The sequence below is a fragment of the Lepisma saccharinum genome, chromosome 1, assembly GCF_977018435.1.
Source record: "Lepisma saccharinum chromosome 1, izLepSacc3.1, whole genome shotgun sequence".
Taxonomy (NCBI): Eukaryota; Metazoa; Arthropoda; class Insecta; order Zygentoma; family Lepismatidae; genus Lepisma; species Lepisma saccharinum.
Genome location: NC_139229.1, coordinates 75,362,329 through 75,381,672, shown reverse-complemented (window position 1 = coordinate 75,381,672; position 19,344 = coordinate 75,362,329). Strand labels below are relative to the sequence as shown.

The 19,344-nt window shown below is 38.1% G+C and overlaps 1 protein-coding gene across 1 annotated transcript; it reads right to left on the bottom strand.

Annotated features, from left to right (window-relative positions):
- Window positions 1-1,090: 1,090 nt before the first annotated feature.
- On the bottom strand, window positions 1,091-19,278 carry LOC145996582 (very long chain fatty acid elongase AAEL008004-like). The gene is made up of 8 exons (XM_083133108.1): window positions 18,990-19,278; window positions 16,126-16,204; window positions 14,412-14,602; window positions 11,968-12,048; window positions 8,669-8,725; window positions 5,410-5,515; window positions 3,049-3,185; window positions 1,091-1,488 (listed from the first exon to the last, which is right to left on the bottom strand). The coding sequence occupies exons 1-8, from the start codon at window positions 19,002-19,004 to the stop codon at window positions 1,321-1,323; spliced, it is 834 nt and encodes a 277-aa protein (XP_082989234.1). The 5' UTR covers window positions 19,005-19,278; the 3' UTR covers window positions 1,091-1,320.
- Window positions 19,279-19,344: the final 66 nt, after the last annotated feature.

Below are 19,344 nucleotides of genomic sequence, written 5' to 3'. Positions count from 1 at the left end.
AATGAGTAAACGGTGCCTCATACAGAGTTATTCTTCGTTCAACTGTGTATTATTGTTGTGTAACAGCTCTTACTAAAACAACGCCGAGGGCGTTAAATGGTTGGCTTTTGATTTCGCCTCCAAAGTGCACGAGTTCCGACTTGGCATGGGTGCTCTTTGTGATTGCCCCTTCATCAATTTCACCTAATCATCACTCATACTCATCGTAGCAAATAGCCAAAAGTGACCGAAATCACTACGCTAAATAAAACAAAAGTAATCTAAAATACAGAATATTGAGACAGCAATAACACACACACACACACGTCACCGAACTAAGGGAATCGAACTAGGGTCTCGAGGATATCAATCTAGCTTCCTACCGACGGTACAAGCACCGAATGTAATTACGAATAATATTTTCCCAAGATATCTGACAATTTTGATCGCACAATTAGTGGAAGAAGTGCGCAGTTTGCTCATGACTACAAGATTTAACCAGGAATGGCTAGGTTGCATCCTATTTTTTTAGCTTTTTTGCGTCTATTTTCTATCTCTGATCCCTACAATAAAAAGGAATTATATTACTGAAACAGGGAATGCTATAGAAATGCGTATATGTAGACACTCGTGCTACTGAGGAGTTTAAGGGTGTCTTTTTGGGAAGGGTGCATCCCATAACTGTATTCCTGCAGGCAAACGAGATTCTGACACCTTGACCAACAGCCAGTCCTCCTCCATTCTTTTCATCAAATACCCAGTCATCCTCATCTTCGCGATTATCCAGAAACATGGACGTCCGCAGGATTTGTTCCAGCTACGGCCAAGGAAGGTATTTTTTTTCCAGGTGGGTTATGGAGAAAACGAGGCACATTTTCACCTACTGAAGTGTTGCCATCTCATAAAAAAAACCCTTAAGTTTGAAGTTATCATGTTCTTGCAACACCTTTCCAATAATTAACATAAATTACTGTCACTGAAAGGAAATTATAATTCGTAATACATAAATACATAATTACAACATTAGTTTTTCATGCGCCTCTTCCGGACGTCCATGGCCAGAAATAGCAGCAAAGCTATGGATAATAAAACAAATTCACAAATAAAAGTTATTATTAAATATTTTATTAACATTTAAATAATTGGACATGTATTACAAGTGTTAAACGCTTAACGTGCATATACGAGTTGGATAATGCACAGAAGTAAATAATAAATATCACAATTCGTGATGAAAAATCACAAATATCACACGTTGCAAATGTTCTAACGTCCATTGAAAGCACCACTTTCTTATTCTCAAGAGAATTTTGCATTATGTTCATTGTCTGTAGTCCTGTCTCATTCCATATGCTTCTTCTTCTTCTTGTAGGTTTGAATGTAGAAGTTGATGAACAACCCAATGAGTATACACCCGACCATTATACAAAATGCACCAAGAATTTTCGGATATCCGCAATCGTAGAAAAGAACATTAGATCCATGCACCAAGCAAACGAAGAACTGTGTCTGTTAAAAGAGAGACAACAGTTAGTTAACTAGGGTTAGTCATGTGAAATGCTAAGTTAGAATTGATATGGGGATTGTCGATGTTTTTGTTATTTCAATATGTACAAATGTCGGCTTGAGCATTGCTGTGAAAAGCATAGTACACGAAGGAAATAAATTCATTGGCTGAAACAAAATTTCATAAAGTCTGTAGTTCAAACCATAGGCGTCGCCAGAAATTTTTGTTGGGGAGGTCAGGCAATTGATAAAATTTGAACAGAAGGAATAGTGATATTAATTATTATCATGTTTTATTCTGCATTTATTATTATTATTAGTAGTAATATATTCTTGGGGAGACTTTTCTACTCGATCCACCAGATGAGTGAATATCCAGCAAACTGTTTTCTTCTTCTTCTTCTTCTTCTTATTTTTACATTTCATACATTTGGTTTACTGAAATACATAGTAATTTTATTTTCTTATTAGTATTTACACATCTCGTTGTGTTGTGTTCAAGAAAAAGCTTTAAAAGTTAGGAGACAAGTTTAGCCATAGTGTTTTATGTTGAGTGTAATTTTTGAAATTTTGAAAACTGTGAAACCATTTATTCTTTCGTTTAAATGGTAGAATAGAACAACAGTATTTTGCACTCAATTTTTTTCGATTTAACGCATATTTTTACTTCGTTTTCTGTTCGAATAATAACTAACTGAACTTATTTCCGTTATAAAAGAAAGCTTTCTGATATTTGTAACTTGAAATGAACAATTCCAATTTCCCAGAGGGGTCGACGGACCTCTTCGCCCTCCCCTCCCGACGCTCATGGTTTCTTGCATTAAAGTACAGTTCAACGTAGAAAGAAATACTCACTTGTATGATGCACTTTGGGCGTTACTTTACATATATACAAAATGGATCAAACTCTAAAACTGATTTTTGGCTAAAGCCAAAACTCATGCTTTAACCGATGCTTTCTGGTGCATCTTTTGTATGCGTACGTGTGGCTAACGCCATATCAAATTCAAGCATAATGTAAATTGTCACAAATGACATTTTACGTTGAGATGCAACTGAAGCTTTAACAAAATGTTATAAAGTTCCCGCCACGAAAACAGTCCAGTCAAGATCGGAGCTTTCCCTTGCCTCCTCCACCCCACACCCCTGGCTCTCCACGGTTGCCACACTTCTAAGCTGCTCGGTCGACACTTCGCGTGTTTTACGTATGCTGTTTATTTCATCGGTTGAAATTGTTGCTCATTGGCAACACTGTATATGGGTGGCGTGACCTTGACTGGACTGTTTTCGTGGTGAGAGCTTCTAGTCAGTTAAAACGGATCTGAAAATATCAGATAGATGCACAATAAGCTCAAATACGATATAAAATTGTCAGAAATGGCACATTCCTGTTTATTTGGATCTGCGAAAAGTGATCAAAAATTGTAAGTGAAGGTACACTAAGTTGAATAGGATGTGAAGGATATTGAAAACAACATACATGGTAAATGCGCAGTAAGTTCGTATATGATGTAAAATTGCCAAAAATGAAACTCATGTGAAAATTGTCTTTTGAATACTCACAAACTGTAATCGCGTGAGACTCTTCTTCCAACGTAATTCCTTGTCATAGCCTGACGTCATCGCCATTCTCAGGTAATAGTAGTACATAACCACGTGAACAAACGTGTTGCAAGTACCAACAAGCCATAACTGTCCTCCTGAAAATAATAAAAGAAAAATACTTTTAGAGAAAAATCTCAATGAATTATAACAAACAATACCTTGAAATATCCATATACGAGCATCCGAATATCTATAGTACAGTGCTGGAGTGAGAGGATTTCGCTCGAACGCCAAATAGTTCTCACCAACGACGCTAGATAGCGTATAGAATGGGGAGCTTATTCGGTCGAGCGAGTAACGCTCTAACATGCAAAACGAATGGTATACACTCGAAGCCCAATAGTACACGTGTAACCGTCATTTGTCTGTGCTAATGGTCCATCGTATATGGATCGTGAGGTTAAAGACGCAGTGAAATTGAAACTCAAGTGAACATAGTCATCATTTCCATGTCAGATTGTAAGGAGTGTCTCTTACCAATACAGCGATATATGAAAATGAAACAGATGATTGTGGGCTGAAACTGCCAAGGTGGATATACCGGGTGTTCCGTTCAAATCTCCCTAATTTCAATTAATTACTGTGAACGAAGTACGATGAATTGTTAAATAACAATAACACCAAATGAAAGGCCAGATCTTCAGGTTTTGTTTCCATGACTTGAAGTTGTCCGTTTGCTCACTACGCAGCGCCACGGTGGCATAATATAAATGGCGACTGTTGAACAACGCGCGCAGGCAGTGGTGTGGTATGCTGAGACAAAATCTGTGATTGCAACGCAACGAAATTTCAGACGAGGGTACGGAGGAGTTGCACCTGATGCTAAATCAATTAGGCTGTGGTTTAGTAAGTTTCTAACAACCGGCAGTAACCTAAAACAATCTGGTGGAGCTCGCCGTCGTATGTCAGAGGAAAAGGTGTAAGGCATTCGAGCGGGGTTTCAGAGAAGCCCGAGTAAATGCATCCGCCAGGCATCTAGGCAATTCAATGTGCCTCCAACAACAATCCATCGAGTTCTGGACAAGCGGCTACGGTTGTATCCGTATAAAGTGCAGATTGTGAAACAATTGAAGCCAGATGATAAGCCGCGTCACAAAGAATTTGGTATGGAAACCCCGCTCGAATTTCTTCCACCTTTTCCTCCAACACACAATGGCGAGCTCCACCAGATTGTTTTAGGACACTGCCGGTTGTTAGAAACTTACTAAACCACAGCCTAATTGATTTAGTATCAGGTGCAATCCCTCCGTACACTCGTCTGAAGTCTCGTTACGTTGCAATCACAGATTTTGTCTCAGCATACCACACCACTGCCTGCGCGCGTTGTTCAACAGTCGCCATTTCTATTTATGCGACCGTGGCGCTGCGTAGTGAGCAAACGGACAACTTCAAGTCATGAAAACAAAACTTGAAGATCTGGCCTTTCATTTGGTGTTGCAGTTATTTCACAATTCATCGTACTTCGTTCACAGTAATTAATTGAAATTAGGGAGAATTGAACGGAACACTCTGTATTTCACACGATTATTGTCATAATAATATGTTTTTCCATTGTAAACGTTCTTGTGTGGGAGACTCGAATGAATACGAGCGAGCGAAAGTAGTCCGTTGCAGTACTATAATCTATAGTGATACTGTCTGAAAGTAACTTCATTTACATAGAGGCTCACAACCAATTATCTACAACCACTTCATAAAGTAACCCTGAAATGGCTCTTCGGTGATACGGATCTGACTTCAAGCTGCGAAAGTAGATTTGAAAGAAAGAATTTGCCACTACCAAAGATTTACCCATCTTCAAATTGGCAGAAATCAGTACTTCGAAAAGTTACTTCTTAAAAGTAACCGAGTTACAGTTACTGGTATGTAGAAACTGTATGTCATAGAAACTTTTATTATTATTATTATTGCTATTATTACTGTTATTATTATTTCTACTTTAATTCTTTTTTAAGTTACATACATTTATAATTTCCATATTCTGTATATCTGTATATAATTTGCATAATTGTACACTTAACATGTGAATTCATGTAGGACAGAAAGCTGTTTTTTATAGTTACATAATCAGTTTTAAATAGACTGTAAGATTAAATGTAACCATACTTCAAATAATAATAATACTAATAATAGTTGGTGGAACTTACGGCCTGTAAGTCACAGAAAACAATATGATTTGTTATAAAATATCGCTGCAATTTCACTACTCGAATTACATTAACTCTTTCCATAAATCTCAGACCGGGGGGGGGGGGGGCACCCTTGGGTTCAAGGTTCGAAATAGCGTTTCAATAGATCTGACTGAAGAAGACAACTTACCTGGGAAATACTTAGTGACTCCCCATGTCATCGCCACCATCCCTCCATGATGGAACACGTGCAGGACCGTGACTTTTTCCTGCCTCCTCCTCAGTACGAACACAACCTGGAAAGCACAATGGGAGCTCATGACTTGGAGTTGTACATTTCTAAAGATAAACACACACACACACACACACATATATATATACATACATATATACATACATATATATATATATATATATATATACACATACATACATATATATATTATATATATATATATATATATATATATATATATATATAAAGGGTGTCCCAACTACAACGCAGGATTTGAATTGCCCCACTGTCTTGTTGTTGTTGGGTTGGCGTCACTGTTCCTACATACGGTATTTAAGTACTGGGGCCTGTCAAGTATTTGAGCGATGCTCGCTGGGCAAGATTTTCGCTCGTTGAGCAGACAGATCATTTACTTGACGTTGTTTGCTTATTGATCAAAATATCAGTGCATTGCCTTTGAATAATCTGTGATGAATGTGGCTGCGTCGAGTGGACAAGATTTCGGTGTTTGAAAAGCTGTTAATTATGGAAATAGAATAGTTGCACAACACCCTAGCACAACTTTCCAAAACTACGGTGTATATTTAATATTTGGAATACACAACACTTTTATTTTAATACAATTATAAAAAACTGCAATATTACGTTACCTTCTGTCACTTGAACTTCCTCTGTAATTACTATTTCGCAACCCGTTAATCATATATATTTCCTCATTGGTTGCCAACCCGCCATCCTCATAGAGTTTTCCTCTGCTTCCCTTTTCCTCACGAAGTCGAAACACAAAAGCGCTATTCTGTGGTTCAAACTGTGGTGAGCAAGGTTCAAGTTCGCTCAGCGATCAAGTGAGCAGCGCTCGCCGAGCAACGCCTATTTGGCCGTCATGTAGCCGAGTGATCATGTTGCTCGCTAAGCGCTCAGATACTTGACTCACCCCTGTGTGGATATTGAACACTTGTGGTTCCAGTAGGAAGGCACTTCTTGCCAAACCTCCCACGAGGCGATTGCCTTGCTGCACGACAAAATTTCCGGGTCGAGTCCTTCCGCACAACGGCTACCAGAACTGGCCGGCGAGGTCATGTGACCTGACACCCTGCCACTTATTCCTTTTTGAGATATGTGAAGTCGCAGGTTTATGAAAACAATCCCAGAACCCTACCAGAACTCAAGGAGTACATTCGACGTGCCATCGGCCACATCGAGTAGCAAGTCTGTGTAAAGTCATCAGCAGGGACCAGATTTACATGTAGTAAAAATGTGCTACTTATGTAAATACATAATTACTTATTTTCACCAAAATGTGGAGTTAAATATGGATTTAAAATTGTAAAAAAAAATGTCTTTTTTACAGGACGCTACACGAGCTACATAATAAACAATCTCTGCATTGTAACTATTACCGTGACTGTCTTGAAGAGAAACCAGAAGCGAATCCCGTACGTGTGCCACAAAATCGTTGCTTCTGGCGCTTCTGTCGTGACTGTCTTGAAGAGAAACCAGAAGCGAATCCCGTACGTGTGCCACAAAATCGTTGCTTCTGGCGCTTCTGTCGTGACTGTCTTAAAGAGAAACCAGAAGCGAATCCCGTACGTGTGCCACAAAATCGTTGCTTCTGGCGCTTCTGTCGTGACTGTCTTGAAGAGAAACCAGAAGCGAATCCCGTACGTGTGCCACAAAATCGTTGCTTCTGCGCTTCTGTCGTGACTGTCTTGAAGAGAAACCAGAAGCGAATCCCGTACGTGTGCCACAAAATCGTTGCTTCTGGCGCTTCTGTCGTGACTGTCTTGAAGAGAAACCAGAAGCGAATCCCGTACGTGTGCCACAAAATCGTTGCTTCTGGCGCTTTTGTCGTGACTGTCTTGAAGAGAAACCAGAAGCGAATCCCGTACGCGTGCCACAAAATCGTTGCTTCTGGCGCTGATGTCGGACACTCAACTAGTAGCTAGGGTGGGGTTACCAGTGGACTGCTCGACTTGGGACTCTCTTCCAACGTTACTAAAATAACATTTGTAACAACTAGGAGCCGATGCTTGAGCCCTCGTTCTCTTATTGTTGACAACAATTGTAAATAAACAGGAATTTCAAGTGTTTTACAATAGCAAAATAAAACAGTTGGGAAATGTAAAATTTAAGAAAAAAATATTGTTCGGATGACAGAAAACTTGTAATTATAAAAATGGTCGTATAAACTTTAGTTTGTTTAACGTTGCTTCACACTTTGTCAGTTATTCGCAAGAAATTCACCCAACTCTTTTGGTCACACTGGGACGTGTAGTTACTCCGCGAGTATGGAGTATATGTTGAAAACAATTCTGAGATATGGAAATATTATTAAAAAATAACTAAATCCTGTAAAATATGAGCCAAAACCTAATACAGTAGAGCGTCGATTATCCGAACGTCGGTCAACCGAACGACCGCTTAACCGAACTGTGTACTTGCTCACTTTCAGATATCTGTAATGAAAAAAGTACGTGACTTAGCTGCTCGTAAGCGTGTAGGCTTGCTTAGACAGACCAAAATAAAGGATTTTTTTAAACGTTAATTTTGTGTACTGTGTGTATTGTTCATGCAAAATGCGTATGTAATATGTACATATTTTTGTTTAATAAACTGTACCACATACTATATATTCCTACTAAAGTTGCCTTTGTACGTTACTTTGTAATACATACTTAAAGAGATGCCTGTTTTTATGAATAAATTTATTGTACAGTACTTCTTTTTGGCAAATAAACATGTACAGTTCGATTATCCGAACAAACCAGTTTTCCGAACACCCATGTCCCCCAATTACTTCGGATAAGCGACGCTCTACTGTACTATATGCATAAATATATGGAAAATAGAAACGGAATTTTCCGAGTCTACACGCCATGTTGTACAAAGATAATACAAAATATAGGATGATTTCAGCTTCACACATAAATATGTATTTACATATAAATCCGTTCCCTGGTCATCAGTAATTCCATCGATAGAGTGATTACATGCAGAGCAAGTCTTGGGGGCACATTGGCAGATATTGTTTTCCATACTAAACTGGCAACATGCACCCTTTGTAATGATGTAGAAATACATGGTATTTCGTGAAATTAAGTGAATTTTTAATTTAAGTTAATTTTTAATTCAAGTGTGCTAATCACTTCGCCAAGGGGTCCGGCCAGAATTGTCGTGTAATAAAATGTCGTAGGTGTAGGTAAATAAAACTTACTGTGTCTGTAAGCTCAGATATCTTCAACATGTAATACCACCAGCACACTGCAGCCGTCTGTAATAAAAATAATAATAGCTTTAGTTGCAGTCTCTTAATTATGCACCCCAATACTCCCTCATCAACAACATCCAAATTATTCAGGTATACCCTAAACGTTTACACAAAGGTCTATTTTATAGTGATTTTTAATGCCAAATCGCCCTTCCAGGCTCTGAACTAATGTAAGGTAGTTCTCCCATCTCATGTACAGCCACGTGCAATAAAAATGCCACACCTAGATCCTGAAATATTATTATGTTTTGTGTTTTGACTAACTCTACAGCGGAGTCCAAAGTTGCCAATGCGGATTTGCTATTGAGGTCCGTGTATCATCGTAGAGTTAGGCATATTTTAAAACCTCCGCATCACATTTTTATTGCGGATGACTGTACTGTCATGGTTGTTTTATTACTTCTCAATATTTTTCAGTGTTAGAACTTAATTCTAGAGAGGGTAAGATTTAATTGTATCACTGGCATGTAAAATCCTTGCGAAATGCCTGTTTGAAAACTTCAATGTGGCTGTTGTAACACCTGAGGAGAAAATTTAAAAAAAATTCTATCCACATTTATTGTCAGTTCGAATATTGCTAAAACCTAGACGGTATCCGTTTACGGTTACCAGCCGATACTTTTCCGGCATTTTGGTCTTTCACGGGGTTTGCAAAAAATGCCGCGTTACACTTTCGCGAATTCTGAAAATTGGGCAAAATTCTTTATTTTTCTTTTGCACCAAATTTGTATGAGAACTGGATTTTGTGATTACGTAAAATGTATTTTAATATTCTGACGCAATTCGTCAATATTTTAATGCTAAATTGGTGCAGATAGTTGCGGTAGAGTACTCGCACACTATTATTGATCAATATTTTGAATAACTTTTAATTATTACAATTTTCCATTATGACTGTCCTTGTGAATCGGTAAGAGTGTTGGTTCAAGCTGGTATCGTCTCAGTCGTACTATAAGCTCTCCCAACACAACGCAAATAATGCAGTATTAATTAAAATCTTAAAACATGACTACTTATAAACAATATTTTTCGCTATTTATAACTCAAGAGCTGCTCGGGCTGTCTTCAAACGTAGTGTGGATAAAAATTTCGATTTTGATTAAAAAAATGATTTTTGTTGATTTATTTAATTTAAATCGATTTTTTTAATATTTTTAAGAAACACGCTTAAAATTGCTTGGCACCATGCACATAGATATATGTTTTTTATAGAAAGGCTTTTTCTAGTAAACGCCCTGTAAAATGTTTGAACAGTTTGATTAAAGCAAATAAAAAAAATATACGTAAACATAGCTACAATTTTCTGATACTGTAACTACTATGGAAGTGTTTGTTGAGTGTGTTAATGAAACTAATAATGATTTCAGTTACTTTCCTTCCAGTGAAAATAAAACATTCTGGATGTACTATATAATTGTAAATAGTTTTATAGTCTTTGCAGCTGAATTTTGGAGATTTTTTAATGATAGTGTGAAAAATTATCATCTGCCATGTTTATTTAGCTACAGTTTAATGATGTTGACACTATTTATGGTTTAACATGATTAGTATTTTGTAAATTTTTCTACACAAAATGTTTGCTATTTTTGCCCATAAAAGTATTGAATTTTTAATCAAGAGAAATCCTGTGTTTACATTTCCTTTCGTATGAGCTTCACACCATCAGTACATATATTTCATTTCCTTTATTTTCCTATCTTAGAGCCTAACAATCACCATTAAATGATTACGAGAGTAATGTACTTTCACCAAAAGTGTTTCTGATAACTACAAAATCCTTATGTACATTATACTAAAAATTAATAATTTAGAGTGATTTAAATCAGTGATTTTCAAAAATAAAATCACCTCATTTAAATCAATCCACCCTGCTTCAAAGCCACTCAAATGTCACTCTCTCTTCCACATAGTACGCCTTGCAGGCTGACGAGGCTCTGACTGTGTTTGTAATTGTCTCTTCATGCGTCTCATCTTATCACAATCGTCGCGTTTAGCCAAACATGAGAGATAAAGAGGCGTTAAATCCTATCATATACCGACTAATACTAATAATTTGGGGGCCTCCTCCCCCATGGCGCAGTGGTAGCGTCGTTGCCTTGTAATCGAGGGGTCCCGGGTTCGATACCCGGTGGAGGCACAAGTGGTTCGGATCCCACTTTAAACTGTAGGTCCAGTCCCAATTAGCCTTACTGTGCATAAAGTGGACTTAAAACACCAAATCAAACCAAACTAATAATTTGGACCAGTAATGCCACCAGCGTAGACTACGTGTTCCTTTTTTTTATCTGCAAAATTGTAAGTGGATCAGAAATTTTAATTTAATGTATAACACCGTACAAAAAGGTACTAAGTTTATAGCTAAATATGTAGTACCCGTGCGTCCATTTCGATCTGCAGCCGAGAGATCGGGAGAAGCGTGGCGGGCGGCGCTGGCGGAGATGCCGACATTTGCGGCCTGTAATGCTCGCTTATTTTTACGGACATATCCAGACATTTATATAAATATTGCAAAACGAGCACTAACCTGGGTTATAATTCATCATCTGTAATTCATCCAAGTTCTGCAATTATATACACAAAAAAATACGCTTTAGAAGTGACGATAAGAGTCACAGATAATAAAACATTTTAATCATAGTTTTGACCAGCAACGTCCTGCTTAAGTTTATATCCTTGAAAGAGTTTTGTGTCGATGGGGATCGTTTGAAGGTTTCGAATGTGCAACACTGTATCAAGATTACGCTGCCGACGAAACCATTAAAAGTCAATGGTTTTCGTGAGCTTCCTCGATGAACTCGATGAAATTGGGGCAGCGTTAGAAAGTTATCCAAACAAACCTCTACGCCGTGTTTCACAGGAGATGGGAGTGTCAAAATCATCAGCACATACAGCCACTAAGCTACTAAAATTAAAACCATACTCTTATAACACAGGTTAGTGCTCGTTTTGCAATATTTATATAAATGTCTGCATATGTCCATAAAAATAAGCGGGCATTTCAGGCCGCAAATGTCGGCATCTCCGCCAGCGCCGCCCGCCACGCTTCTCCCGATCTCTCGGCTGCAGATCGAAATGGACGCACGGTATTTACAAAGTATGTTTGGAAATATCGCGCTGTTTTCATGATAAAGAACATATCGTTCATTCAAGATGAAAACAAATACGCTAAAAAAAATCAGGTGGGTATACAATATGTATGTTCATTCTGATTGGTTAAGTATTATTACGTTGATACCAATACTCACCCTTAGTGCTAACGGGCTTCTAGAAAAATCCACTGCTTGACACCTCCAGTCTGTGATTATTTTTGGCAATAGGTACAATAACTGGAAAAATAATACGATTAGTATAAACTGTTTCTTTCATTACTTTTTTTGTACAAAATATATTACAACCTTCTCGCACATGATCTCTTCTCCTACGCATAAAATCACACATAGAATAATTTATAGGTACCATGAGTGCTAATTTACTTTCACTAATGTGTTATGTGCTGTACATATACAGAGTGAATTAGCAAAAATCCGGGCAAAATACTCAGTGCATTATAGCAAGTGTATATGCTATAATGTAAGCAAAACTTACCTTTAGCAAACAAGCATTTACATGTCACTGAAGGGATCTCTACTGAGTGCTAATATTACATGTAAACCTCTTTCGCTTCAATCACTGCCTTGAATCTCTGCCTGAAGCGCGAGTAAGCCCTGTTTTGCTGTTCTTAATTCATCCGAGAATGGTGCCTCTGTTAGGATTTGAATCTGGGGAATTCGGAGGCCAGTAGCAACTTGCAGCGGGCAACTCTCTTGGTCTCGGCAGCTTCAGACAGCATCTATTGCACCTTGATCACGTAGGACGTGTATCTGAGGCATTCTTCAGCGATCAGACGTGTTGAACGTTGTACAAATGACACACTTTCTGAACATGGTCAAATTGACTTATCAATTTGTATTTGCTCTGTAGTGAGTAGTCAGTGGAGAATGCTCTCCAAGAAGGTTGTCGTGTACCAAGAATGTAGCACTGTACATCGCGTCACGGTCGGTCGCGTTGGACACTAATAAAATGTTAAATGTGAACACGTGTTGTTACTCTTTGTAAAACCAACTTCCGGAAATATCTGCGCTGAGGTTCAACAAGACGCTTGGCGGCCTCACTCACCCCCCCCTCAAGGTTGCCATAAATTTCCTAAGTGACGCCCCTGGGTCTTCCAAATTAAGCTCTTTGGATCTTTGAACAACTGCCGGGTTCCTTGCTGTCTTCTCCTTCGAATGATTTTTCTCTCGTCGGATTTGCAGAACCCTCTTCGGACTTCTCCGAGGCCACATACTTATGTGTAACGATGTCGTACCAATCTATCTCGGATATACGAAGATCCTTATGACTTCAGTCGGCGACCTTATCAGCTCGAAGACCTTCAATAATTGCCGCTCTCCGATTGTATAGCCTACTCGACCCCACAAACTATAACAGGCCAATTTGACGTTCTGCACGTTTTTCACACAAGTCTTGTCTCTCAACGCGTCAACAACTGCTGAAGTCAAATTTAGCGCGAACTTCAACTTGAACATTGTCAGGATTCTGCTGACGCACGGTGTAATATATGCTAGTGTGTGTGTGTGTTTATGTGTATATGTATGTACTGTATGTACATATATAAAGCTACCACTTGCACGTGAAAGCATATGTAGTGGATGTGACATTCACAGTCTAGCCCATTTGGGCATTTGTGAAGCTGATGTGATAAGCACCGGAAACCCCCCCCCCCCGTCCCGCCCAGGGATGCTCGGTACCCATTTATTAGAGGCCGAATGAACCCCAGAGCTGCTCCATTGCAGGGGCATTGCTAATATATACTTATAGTAAAACTTGTAAAATATAGTCTTAAGCAGTGACGCCAACTTTACAGGCCTATAATTCTTCTAGGCAGAAGATGCCTATTCCCTCAATGTCCAAGCTTGTTATATCGAGTATCCAATGCAAATTCCTTTACATTTATGTTTCCCTGGGCACCTTATAGTCTGCACATCGTTACGGTTACATGATACATTATTCATGCAATTACAGTCTTGGCATGCGATTTTATTAGAAATTTCTTTCATATTTTTATAATTCAGCGTGTTATTCTTAGAGGGATCGAGAAATACCGGTAATTTATAATTTGAAATGTAAATAATGGTTTATTAACACACATTTTTACATACCTTAATGTAGAGAGTCTGCGAGTTTAGGAAAATGATCTATGCAACTCGATGTGTGCGCCTCGAGTTATCCTGCAGACATGTAAACGGTATTCAAGCTCCCGCCAAGTGTTCTGTAGCATCTGTGGACCGACTAGCGCAGCTGCATCTGTAATGCGTTGCCTCAGTTCTTGTATTGTGTGAACTCTCTCTTGCTGCGTAACAGATTTATCTTCTGCTAGCCAAAGCACACACTGAACCTTTTCCTGTGGCGTCCACATTCTTTCCGTCGCGGGTCTGTTGCTCTACTGAATAGTGCCAGGTTTGTTCCCGCATTACACATTGGCGCGCATGCGCAAGCACGTGTATTCACTATTGGTGTATAAACTTGGAGAGTTTCTGAATCTTATAAAATTTAAATCGTAACAATATCTTCCTCTTTTTTTAAACGGTGATCATTTATTTCTCGATCCCTCAAAGCGGAACTGTATATTGCGAACATTTTGCAAACCCACCTCAGAAAATAGAAGAAAATTGGTGACTATTTGAACACAGTTGTAGGCGATGATGAAGTTCCTTAACTGAAATGGTTTCCTATCCGCCATTAGTCTTGGTCCAAGTGAACAGACGAAATAAACGTAGAAAATGCCCAATCCAAATACTTGGAACGGGGAACTAACCATGAACCAGTCATCAGTCCTTGGATCTGGTTAAGAGAACAAAACAATAATAATATTAAATGACCTATTTATAGACTAAAATTATTTTACATTTAGGTCCTATTGTGAGCTACCTATTAGCATGAGTTATTTTAATTATGCATAATGTAATTTTATTTATAAATTATTTGGTACACTTCTTTTCAGATAAAGTGACATGTACACACTTCAACTGTTCAACATTATAAAATGTGCCACTTTATGTGAACAGGAGTGTACAAATAATAGAGTTGTCTTTATTAGAAGTTATTATTTTAACTGTAGAACATACTTCACAGAACTTCGCAAACTAAAATTAACACTTCGTATTTCATTATATTGTTCTGGATTTTGCCTTTACCATGATATAATCGAATTGACGGTAATATTTTGTAAAATAACTTTACATTGAAAAACGTTCCATTTTTGGGGTAATCTATTATTCAAACGTTATTGTTAGATGTGAAGTCCAGTGCTTTTTGTTATTAACATCTCTTAAGATGCTTTCATTCTGTTGCGTGTTTTCTGGGTTTCTAAGCTAATCGTGATGTTATCATTCCAGACAAGTCTGTGTTAATTGGCCTGCGTTAATTTCTGTTTATAAACTGATAGATTAGTAATCACCTTAGTGTAATGTGATATTTGGCTATCTTTATGTAGCAAAAGAATCTCCACTCGTGAAGTGCATTACTAGAAGCGAATAAATATAATTCATAATTTTACAATTAGTTACCTATTTACTTTTTGGTAAATTTTAGTGTACTTTAGAAAAGACGTTAGAAATCGTTGGATAATATTTCCTTGTGACGTGAAGGAACACAATTTCCGATACCAATAAACCAGTAATTTTATTGGAGTAGCTTAGATATTTAACCATATGTAATATATATATATATATATATATATATATATATATAAAAGATAAAAGGTAAAGTGTTCCCCTGTGCATAGCACCACGCCATGAAGGCGTATAGGGGGTGTGGGGGTAACGCCCCACACTTTCTTGATCCGGTCGTGAGTGGGGGTGATGTGATCAGCATCACGCCCCTAACCGCCTTTACCCCCCAGGTACCCATGTTATTCGACGCTGGGTGGGCGCCGGGGCCGCTTCCACCGTTAGAAAAGTTCCCGGATTTGAACCGGCCGGGGATCGAACCCGGGACCTTGAGCATGGTAGTCAGACGCGTTACCGACTGAGCCACCGCGGCCACCATATATATATATATGATTACTTAAAATAATTGCGCTGTAATTCTTTTGTATTTAAAAGTTCACTGCTACCGCACCCCTTCATTATATTTATTTATTTAATGGAAGATTTCAAATACAGTGTTAGCCATTTTACATTGGAACGTATTAACAACAGAAAATAACAAAAAAATAATAGCATAAAATAAGAAAAACATTAACATGAACTAAACTTGCATGTGGTTAAGAGACTTTTAGTCAACAGTCTTCTAAAACTTACCAGATTATAAAAAATGTCTATTTGGCTTGTCACCGATTGCATAAAAAATATGTATATTCTTACCTGCGATATCGTACATCCAATAATTGAACCATTTCTGAGCTCTCGACGAAAGGTCGACCACCTCATTAATTAGTTGAACCTGTAAAAACGAAGATAAAGTTTGACAGACGTTACCTAATCACTTCACACATACTGATTAGTATAATTATGTGACATATTTTCCAGCCCTTCGATGTCTAAAATGCAAATTTAGATTTACCTATATTTTATGCTGAGGTAGGATAATCGGTGGATGTCTAGGTTATGGAAACGAATTTTTCTTAATTGGTCGAATGATTATGAAACAAATGAAGCATTTATATAAACACACATAGATATAAATTCACACATATGCACACACATGTCGATAGACTACGTATAAAAATAATAAGTTTATGTAGCAAGTGTGACTTGAACCCGTAACCTTCATGTGAACATCTTGAGATAACTGTTCGTCGAGTTCGGCTACCGAGGTGACATATTTATAATTATCATTATACCTATTCCTTTCTACATTTGCTTTTATTTCACTCTTAAAAGAGACATGAAAGAATTGTATGACACAAAATAGTCCTCAGTAACAACATTTAGCTTTCACACTCATATGCGTTAAAAAATAGAAATGAAATATTTCATTTTTAAGTTCACATACGAGTGAGAATAGTACACAGGCATATTTAAGATCATATATTTAGTTCTTTTAGCTGTTTGGCAGATATTGCGATTGAAATCATACCGATACCTGTAAACAAATTTTTGTTTACCTTTATGTAATTGTCTTGGAAACGTGTTAGGTTTAATGAATGGATATAATAAGAATTATGAATAATATGCTATAAAGCAAGGCACGATAGTTTTATGTTATATTTTAAAATTGTAGGCCGTGGAAATATGAGCCATAGCTATCGATATTATATTTACATATCCTGTAAGTCTTCCTTTCATCACTATCATAACTTATTTGTTACTAACAGTGCTTCCTCGAGGTCGTAATGTTGTAAATGTATTTCCATCTTACCAAATGGGTGTTTTTTATGATGCACATTCAGTGTCTTGACAATTTCCAACGGCATCCTTTTCATTTACACATTTGCAAGGCTAGAATACAATGTATAAATAAGTTTACATTACCGTGCGGAAGTGGTGCTGTTAACTATTAATGAAAAAGTGACTAACAGAACAGTTACGGCGCTTCCCAGCAATAATTAGCACGGATACACGTGCAATCCGACATTCGAGTGCTAAGAACAGGGGAGCCGTACGGCAACTAATATAAAGATCAAGGCAAACAGGTTTCTTCTGAACTGCAGTTCCTCGGTCAAGTTAGAGGTTGAATGTGGATACTTTTGTCAGTTTTCTCCCATCCACAGATACACAAGTATTATATTTTGTAATGCTGAGCATGTGATGATTCTCAAGTTTCTTAATGATGCAATCAGTTTATTATTGCGAACTAAGTTTCTTTTGTTTGTGCAATCAATTCAGTATGAATACAACTGAACAACGTCTGCTTTCTTATACCTGTGATCATAGTTTAGTATGAAACTGAGCCATCCAACTTTCTGAAGCGTTTTTATCATTCAATCAGTTTACTATGAACCAACTAAGCAACTTCTACTTCTCAAATATTTTTATCATGCAATCAATTTACGAGTACATTGAATACACACTAAGCAACAGTTCTCAAGATTTTTTGATCACAGTGGCAGTAGCGACGATCGAATGCCAAAACTGAAGGGGGGGGGGGGTGGGCAAGGACAGTTCACTTTCATTGTAGACAAGGCTTAGCATTAAGAGGCCATAATGTGGGAGAACTAAATGGGATGGCAACTGCACCTCTGCCAGCCCTAATCGCCGTCACTGTGCAGTGTTATGAAAAAAACAATGAAACTTTTACTTTTACAAGTTTCTTTTGTCCTGCAATCAATTACTATGAATACAATTAAGCAACTTCTACATTCTCATTTCATCATGCATACATTTCATCATGCAATCAATTCACTAGGAATGAAACTAACAACTTTAAATTTCACATTTTTTTTTCATGTAATGAATTAACTAGGAATAAAATCAAGAAACTTATACTTTCTCCATTTTTTTTATCATGAAATAGATTTGGTAAAATTAAATCCGAGTAGTTCCTACAACCTTTGATTCCTATTTTGCTGATATGGGCCTCCCCGATGGCGCAGTGGTAGCGTCGCCACCTTGTAATGAAGGGGTCCCGGGTTCGATACCCGGTGGAGGCACAAGTGGCTCGGATCCCACTTTAAACTGTAGGTCCAGTCCCAATTAGCCTTACTGTGCATAAAGTGGACTTAAAACACCAACTCAACTCAACTCAACCTATTTTGCTGATGTTGAAGATAAGACTTTGATTGTGGATTGAAAATGAAATCTGGACAGTGGACACGTAATTGTCCATCCTCATCGTCAAAATTATCTTAGAGAGGTAGAAAAGCGACGTAAAAATACACAAAGAAAGAAAATAAAAACTAATAGAACATCGCAGGCCTTGATTGCTGTATGTTATGAGTAGGTGTTTTAAGTGCACTTTATGCACAGTAACGCTAATCGGGACTGGACTTACAGTTTAAAGTGGGATCTGACGCATTATAAGCCTCCGCCGGGTATCGAACCCGGGCGTCCTTGATTACAAGGCGACGGCGTTACGGCGTGGAAGGCTACCAATAGGAAATTATTGTTGACGTCCGCGAGCTTCGAGCAATAATTTTGAGTTATGGGTCTCCAAAACATTTTTCATGCAAGATCTCAAGACTTCCATCGGCTCTTCCTACCAGACCGAACCTAGCTTACTCTTGGACTCTCCGTACCTTGCAGAGAAAAGTTTATATCTGCACTTAATTTTTTAAAAAATGAAGTACCTGTGCCGTAGCCATCCTGGCAGATTGCCTCTAAGGTCCAAATTTCACTTATCCTTTCTGTTCCATCGACTTTTCGCTTCTGGTGCAGAGATCACTCAACAGTCCAAGATGAACAGATTTGCCCTGTTTGGCGCTGCCTCTTACACTACCTTACGCTCCATTTGAGTGACGTAGTTTTCGCACAGCAATAACAGAGGGGAAAAAACCTGATGAGTGCAAAAACAACTCTCGTGGAGTTCTCTTTTTCTCGCAACGTAGGACAGACGGGAGAAGCGGCACCCAACGTCACCACAGCGAGTTCTTCTTTGTTAACGTCATTGGGATTTCGTCCAGGGCACCCTTTGACCTTGACACG

Coding starts and splice junctions, on each gene's coding strand:
- LOC145996582 (XM_083133108.1), bottom strand. Junction 5,516..8,668: donor TATCTGAGCTTACAGACACA/GTAAGTTTTATT, acceptor TGTGCTTTCCAG/GTTGTGTTCGTACTGAGGAG. Junction 1,489..3,048: donor GTCTCACGCGATTACAGTTT/GTGAGTATTCAA, acceptor CTCTTTTAACAG/ACACAGTTCTTCGTTTGCTT.